The sequence below is a fragment of the Octopus bimaculoides genome, chromosome 7 (genome assembly GCF_001194135.2).
Source record: "Octopus bimaculoides isolate UCB-OBI-ISO-001 chromosome 7, ASM119413v2, whole genome shotgun sequence".
Lineage (NCBI taxonomy): Eukaryota > Metazoa > Mollusca > Cephalopoda > Octopoda > Octopodidae > Octopus > Octopus bimaculoides.
In genome coordinates, this window is record NC_068987.1 from 2655659 (window position 1) to 2663648 (window position 7990).

Here is a 7990-nt window from a genome sequence, read left to right on the forward strand (position 1 = left end):
ATATATATATATACACGCACACACACACACGTATGTATGTATGTATGTATATATGTATATAAAATATACAAGTTGATATAAACACGTATATAAATTATATATCTGCTTACATATACGCAAGTAACTATATTTAGGCGACATTTTATCTATATAGTGTAACTGCCCGAAACTGTAAGGACATCTGGTAACTTCACTGACGAAAGAAGGCCACCAATGTCAGGTCCTTTTTGCTGACCCCTTAGTTGTTGCTTTTCCTGTCTGCCTTTGTATCGCCTGTCTGTCCGGAGGTTTTATTGTCCTCTATTGCGTTTTTGTTCCATTATATATATATATATATATACACACACACACATGTAGACATGTGCGGGTGTATATATTCCGTACAGTTACCGTCAACCATTGTCCCTCACACGCCACACTGTAGAACTGAACCAGAGACCATGTTGATCCGAAGCAAGCTTTTTTTATTACGAAACCATGTGTGCATGAGTTGGCATAGTTTACACACACACACACACACACACACACACACATGTATTTATAACTGTGTTGTTATATATATACATATATACAAACACACAGACAAGAAGGTGTGGCGGTGTTAGTCACGAGGAAATCTATATGAGAAGCCAGGAAGTACAACAATAACAACAAGCTGATATGTAAGCCAAGAGGCTTGGCACAGGGCGAACACACAGACACAGAAGGAACGGTGAGGAAGGAGAATAGCATTGCTGAGCCGTGACTTGTCGTTACGGTTGACTTGACATAGAACACTGTGTGTGTGTGTGTGTGTGTGTGTGTGTGTGTCGTGGGTGAGACGTAGGACACACACACACACATATCAGAGCAGTAATTCATTGTGGCGGCATTTTCCTCGGTTCACTGACGAAACTGGTTATTCAACTTCACGTTTCCCCATCCCCTCCTCCAGCACCAACAAAATTGAACACCCATCAAATACTGAGGTTGATGATATCGATAAACCCCCATCCCTCAAATTTGCTATCACTGAGCCTAAATGAGAAACCCTTATTATTATTATTAGTTTTCTTTAATTTTGTTTCTATTTCTTACCGAGTGTCTTTCGCAAGAAATAATAATTATTATCATTATTATTATAACACTTAGCGGTTATAATAATGTTCCCTTAATTGGTGCCCCTGTGGCAAATAAATGGTACTATTATTATTTTAGTTGGAGTGGTCACGATTGGAGGGGTGGTACACACCTGTTCTATAACACACAATGAATGACGTACATCCACAACTTATTCAGACATCAAAAAAGGTTGCCAACAGATAACATCAAGGATATATATATATATATATATATATATAAATAAATAATAAAAAAAAAATATATATATATATATATAGTTAAATAAGATTCGAGCATAAACCTTATAAACGCTATGCAAAGCTCGTCCACCGTTATTGGCTACCTGATGTCATCATACAGTGGATTTATCCCTGCTAATAAATATACATCAGGAATTCCATAGTATCCGTAGAGTTGATATGAATAGATAAATGATAGGAAATGGAATGAACGACGAGGCTAGCCGGCCGAAACTTCGAAGTCGCAGTCACCCTCTTGTAAAAGTATATGTAGACTACAAAAAATATTGTCTGCATTGAAACTCGACATGAAAACAAACGTGTGTGTGTGTGTGTTACTGAATAATGTTCAATGTGTATTTAATGCAAGCGATGTATTTCTAGACGTTGTTGTGAGGTTCTGGGACAAGTAGTAACAAATATCTTAAAAAGAAGACCCAACCAGTATAGAAACCAGCTCGATTCGATCCTCATTTTTGTGGCCAAGAAACAGACTGCAGCAACAGGCATTTTTATACATTTGTCCAAAAGCTCAGGTTTTAAAAAAAACCCATTAAACTCTATACACATTTGCATAACGACGTGTTTACAAATATACGTACACACACACACACAAACACTTACAGTGTGTGTGTGTGTGTGTGTGTGTGTGTGTGTAAATGTGAATGTACAGTTGTTAGCTGTAACACACCGATGCTCTACGCCGCTCCTCTATAAATAATTAATAGATAATCAATCACTTCGGTTCGATAGCCTTTGGAGAACTTCGACTTCCTTCAACGATACCAGCGTCAGCAACTTTTTGCCAGCACTGGCCCCGTGTCCTTATCTCTGGAAGAATAAGGGTGGTGGTGGTGGTCTGGCTGGAAAGTCAGGGTGTTGGGCGGTCGGTGGGGTGGATCGTCAGTGTGGCCGTAATACGAGTGAAGCAGGGTGGGGGTGTGGGGAGACAAGCAAAATGGGACGTAAAATACAAAATGATTGTTAGTTAAAGGATAGTAATTAGTCACTTAAATGCCCGTATGACTATGTACAGTGCACGCATGCATATATGTATATATACATATACACACACACAAACACATTTATGCGCATACGTATATTTGTATATATAAACACACGCATACATACACACACACACACACATATATATATATCCGCACGCACGCGCGCATAAACAAGTAAAAATACGTATATATGTATGTACATATGTGTAATGTAATGTACTTTGTTGCATTTATATATACATATACAAACATACATACCTGTGTATAAAAATGCGTGCGAGAACGTGTGTGTGTGTGTGTGTGTGTGTGTGTGTGTGTGTGTGTGTTTGTGTGTGTGTGTGTGTAGATATTCGGCTTAAAACTGTGTTTTTGTACAGAAGCTCCTCCGACTCCCAGCTTATATTATTATTATTATTATTACCTTTTGCTACTTCACATATTATCACGTACTTCAGGGCTTTACACTTTGAAAAGCCGAAATCCCTTCTCTATGTCGCACACGCACGCACACACACAGAGAGAAAAGAGGAGTGGGGTGCGGTGGGGGACGCGGCTAATACGGATCGCATTAGTGTAACTCCTGCAGTTTTGTCAAACTCACACATTCCCCAGATTATTGCTTGTCCTCTAAGCCACCACCACGACCAGAACAATTACTACAACCACTACTACTACCACCATCACTACCACCATTACAACCATCACTATCATCATCATCATCGTCGTCGTCGTCAAACACGTTGTTTCGTCAATTAGAAGAGAGGACAGACAAAGCACGTATGTCTGACAAAATGCCAGAAGCGAACATATAAAGCGGGGGGAGAAGATGGGGGAGAATTAAGTGAAACCCAGCGCCCCCATCCATCACCCAAACCCCAGTCAGCTGTCACCAAGTGACCCCTAAATCTAACGAGCACCTGCCGCTGGCCACCAACATTATTATTATTATTATTATTATTATTATTATTATTGACAAGCAACGACACTTGGAGAAAATACCACAATTCCCCCTCTCCTCACCTTACCACCATCACCCCTACTCCCACTATCATCATCATCATCACGAACATTAGAAGAAAGAGAATCGTCGGCGTAAGCATGGGATATCCCAAACATTGCTTTACAGACGAATTCCACTGTATACGAACATATACCTGTGTGCATGTGCGTGTGTGTGTGTGTGTGTGTGTAGATATAGATAGATATTTATAGGTGCAAACACACACACACTCACTAGTCTGCAGAACAACTTCTTTATATCTACCACAACTTACACATACACACAAACGCACGCACACACACACACACACACGCTGATAGAGAGTTTTGTAATCTCTGGAGACGAATGCTTTTGTTACTGTTACACACACGCAGAAACACACACACATACATGTAAGCACATACTTGTACACACACACACACACACACACACACACACACACACCTATATATGCACGCTTGTACACATATACACAGACGTGCAAATACATATGCACACGTATACACGCATGCATGCACATACACACGTGCAAATACATATGCATAATGTACATACATATATACAAACACACTTGTACATCCATGTTACATGTGTAAAATATACATATACACTCACAACCAACCGAACACACACGCACACGTACATGCACACTACTATAAACAATGTTCAGTATTATGTGTATAAAGATTAAATAATTTATATATAAAACTAAGATAGTAACATATACACACCCGTGTGTATATGCGAGTGCATTATATATATATATATATATATAAGTGCAGGAGTGGCTGTGTGGTAAGAAGCTTGCTTCCAAACCACATGGTTTCGGGTTTAGTCCCACTGCGTGGCACCTTGAGTAAGTGTCTTCCACTATAGTCTCGGGCCGACCAAAGTCTTGTGAGGGGATTTGGTGGACGGAAACTGAAAGAAGCCCACAATATATATACATATATATATATATATATATATATATATATATATATATATATATGAATATATTTGTGTGTCTGTGTTTGTCCCCGAACCATCGTTTGATAATCGATGTTGGTGTGTTTACGTCCCCCGTTACTTAGCGGCTCGGCACAAGGGTCCGATAGAATCAGTACTAGGTTCGATTTGTTCGACTAAAGGCGGTGCGCGATCGCAGTCAAATGATTGAAACAAGTAAAAGAATAACTGCGTGTGTGTACACACACACACACACACACACACACATTCTCTATAAAACCGTGCAAGTATATAATATAAGTTGCGTATATAAATCAAACTGCACACACACGGCAGTCGTCGACCTCAGTATATAACTGGTACTTATTTAACGCCTGAAGGGTAAAAGGAAGTCACCGATGTCATTTGAACTGGGAATCCAAAGAGACGCAACGAAACACTGCTAAGTAGCAATTAATTAATTAATCAACCCTTAGATACTCATAGCTTCTAATGAAGGGTACGAGAATACCAGGAGTTTCGAAGGGAGGGAGGGGGCGGAGATAATTGAATAGCATCGACCCCGGAAGGGTAAAAGACAATGATGACCTCGGATGGATTTGATCTGAGAGACCGTAAAAAATCCCACCTAAATACCGTATGGCATTTTCTCCGATGCTTTAACGATTCTGCCAACAACAACAACATAATAATAATAATTAATAATAATAATAAGGCCACTAGGATGAGGGGGACCCAACAAAGACAAACTTAAAGTGTAGGGATTATAATGATAAATAAGTGAAATAATAATAATAATAACAATAATAGAGAAGTTACCTATTATAAGAAATAGGTTACAAAATCCGAAACTCTCTCTCTCTCTCACACACACACACACCAGTACTACTGTTGTTGCTACTACTTTTACTATAACCACCACCACCACCACTACTTACAACAACAAGCCTCTTAAAAAGTTTTATTTTTACCACAAAAATATCTTCAGAAGTTATGCAGGAAAGTCGCTGATGATGATGATGGTGGTGATGGTGGTGGTGGTGGTGGCTGCGGCGGTGATGATTGTGGTGTCGATGACAGTAACGGGGTAAGCCCTGCAGAGGTGAGAGAGAGAGAGAGGGGGGGTAAGAAAGAAAGAGAGGCTTCAGTCAACAGTGTTTGAATGTTTTTTTTTTCGTTCTATCAACCCCGGAAGGAGGAAAAGTAAAAGCCGACCTCAGTAAGATTTGAACTTAAAACGTAAAGAACCGAGGCACGAAGCCAGAATTTTTTTTCTCTTTTTTTTTTGGAAGGCCGTGTTTAGAAGTTACAGATCCCAACACAACAACAAAAATAATGATTATTATAATTGTAATAATCATTGGTCACAAGGGCCCAGGATATTGGTGAGGGCAAGAATAAGTGTTTGGGCGAGGGTAGGGGTGTGTATTTCCATGGAATAAAAAAAAACGGTTGAAGTAAAAAAACAACGATTTCTGGGAATAGACTCTGTTATGTCATAGAATTGAGGGCTGTTTTTCTTTTCTTTTCTTTTCTTTTCTTTTCAGGGAACAGGGGGCCAAGTGCATGTTGAAAGTGTTGCGATACTATTTTCTTAGAACTTCAGCAGCATGTTTGCAGAAACATGCAGCACCGCCACCATTAAACAACATCAGTGTCGTCGTCAACAGCATCATAACAAATGAAGAAATGTCTGAAGGAATTTCACTTGGCAAAGAAAGAAAGAAAGAAAGAGTTGTGTGTGTGTGTGTATGTGTGTGTGTGTGTGTGTGTGAGTGAGAGAGAGAGAGTGTGTGTGTGTGTGTGTGTGTGTGTGTGTGTGTGTGTGTGTGTAAACAACAGCTTGCTGCGCCGACATGAGGTCAGGAAGACAAGAGGAAGATTACAACCTTCCTTCCTCATGTTGTGGTGGTCACATGTGGTCACATGTTGCAAAATCAATAACAAGGAAAAGAAAAAGAACCAATGATTGAAAGAGAGAGAGAGAGAGAGAGGAAAGGCCAGTTTTGTTTCTTCCAATAAACGCCACCACCCTGCTCCGCACCGTGAAATAATGGAAAGATATGTTTACTTACGATATCGCTTTAACAAATTCTTCTTGTAAGTGGTCTTAAGTGTGGTCCTTGGTAAAGAATCGTCGCTGCTGTCATCTGAGACACTCGGCGAACGCACTTTCTTCACAGACAAATCCAACACGGGTTCCATAGTTGGGAACTTTCGTCCACAGTCCTGTTCACGCATGGAGACCCTCTCCGAACAATGGTACATCCAATGAGGCTGCGCCCAGCACCCAAACACAAGTGGCGACGAAGGGTGGCAGAAGGAACCGAGTAAATTTGGCGCCGCTACCCCCAGCCCCTCGTTCTGTAGTGTTTGGGTCGCCGTCCTTCTCGTTTACAGGGAAGCTTAAATGTTTAGGGGGGGTAGTAAGAAAGAGGGTGGGTGGAAGAAAAAAAGGGGAAAGGAGAAGAAAAACAAACAAAAAGTAACAACCAGGTAAGCAGGACAGGTGCTCGGAGCGATGCTGCTCTACCTTAAATAGATGTGTGTGTGTGTGTGTGCTTGTGTACAAATACACAGGCTATTTCAGGTGTGTGTGGTTGAGTAGAGGCAATATTAAACAAGTTGTCCGTGGTGAGATCGCACTAATACCAAGTATTACTATGAGCGGCTGTGTAAATATAATCCAATGAGAATGTATTCGTAACAGTAGTAGTAGTAGTAGTAGTAGTAGTAGTGGTGGTGGCACGGTGTGACAGAAAGAGCGAGGAAGAGAGAGAGAGAGAGAGAGAGAGAGATTCCAATTAATTGTAGACAGGTTCAAAACCAGGGTACGTTTACAATAGGACGGAAGAAGAATATGAACAACAACGACAACAATTACAAACAACGAAAGAAAGACAGGAGGAATTTTTTTTTTTTTAAGTCGTGGGTAAACGGCAGGGGAAGGGAATTTGGGGGGGGAGTTTATAATAGCAGGAAATCGATGGAAGTAGTCCGAGTAAGGAATAACGAAGGTTTGCGCATATTGACAAGCTGGTTCCTGTGCAACACAAAAAAAAACCACACACTACCAGGGATTCTGTGGGATTTGAAGATAGTCTGCAACTGTAGCGGAGCGTAACATAGCGCCGAAAATAACGAGAATGGTGGTGGTGGTGGTGCAGAGAAAACAGCGGAGAGAGAAGAGCAGGAAAGAAGGGCTGCCGGTGTTATACAACCATAATCTTTTATCTAATTCCACTGGGGGTTCTCTCTCTCTCTCTGACTCTCACTCTCACTCAACACACCCTCTCACTTACTCCGTCTCTCACTCACCGTTCTACTCATTCACACGCGTTACTACCTCCGCCCCCTCCCACCACTCTACTCTGGCATACGACTCTTCCTCTTCCTCCTTCGCCTCCTCCTTTCTCATTGGTTGACTTTCACTCTCTCCCTTCCTCCCTCCCCCTCTCTCTTTCTTCTCATTCACCGAGAGCAGACGACAAAAACTATAGCTATGTAATCGCCTCTGCGTGCGCGTGCGTAACTGTGTGTGTGTGTGTGCGCGTGAATGTGTATATGTATGTATGTATGTGTGTCACTTCAGGAAGAACATGTATATGTGATAGCATGCGTGTGTTTATGTAGAGGTGTCGCTTTGAAAAGAACGTGTGTGTATGTGTTTGTGTCACCTAAGGAATGTATATATA

General features: G+C 41.0%; 1 protein-coding gene across 1 annotated transcript in view; it reads right to left on the reverse strand.

The window, feature by feature from the left end:
* Positions 1-7605, reverse strand: part of LOC106871546 (ETS-related transcription factor Elf-1) — a 94897-nt gene extending 87292 nt beyond the window's left edge. Inside the window, exon 1 of the mRNA XM_052969109.1 lies at positions 6371-7605. Within this exon, the coding sequence (XP_052825069.1) occupies positions 6371-6563 (193 nt within the window). The 5' untranslated portion in view covers positions 6564-7605. The remainder of the gene's footprint in view (positions 1-6370) is intronic.
* Positions 7606-7990: the final 385 nt, after the last annotated feature.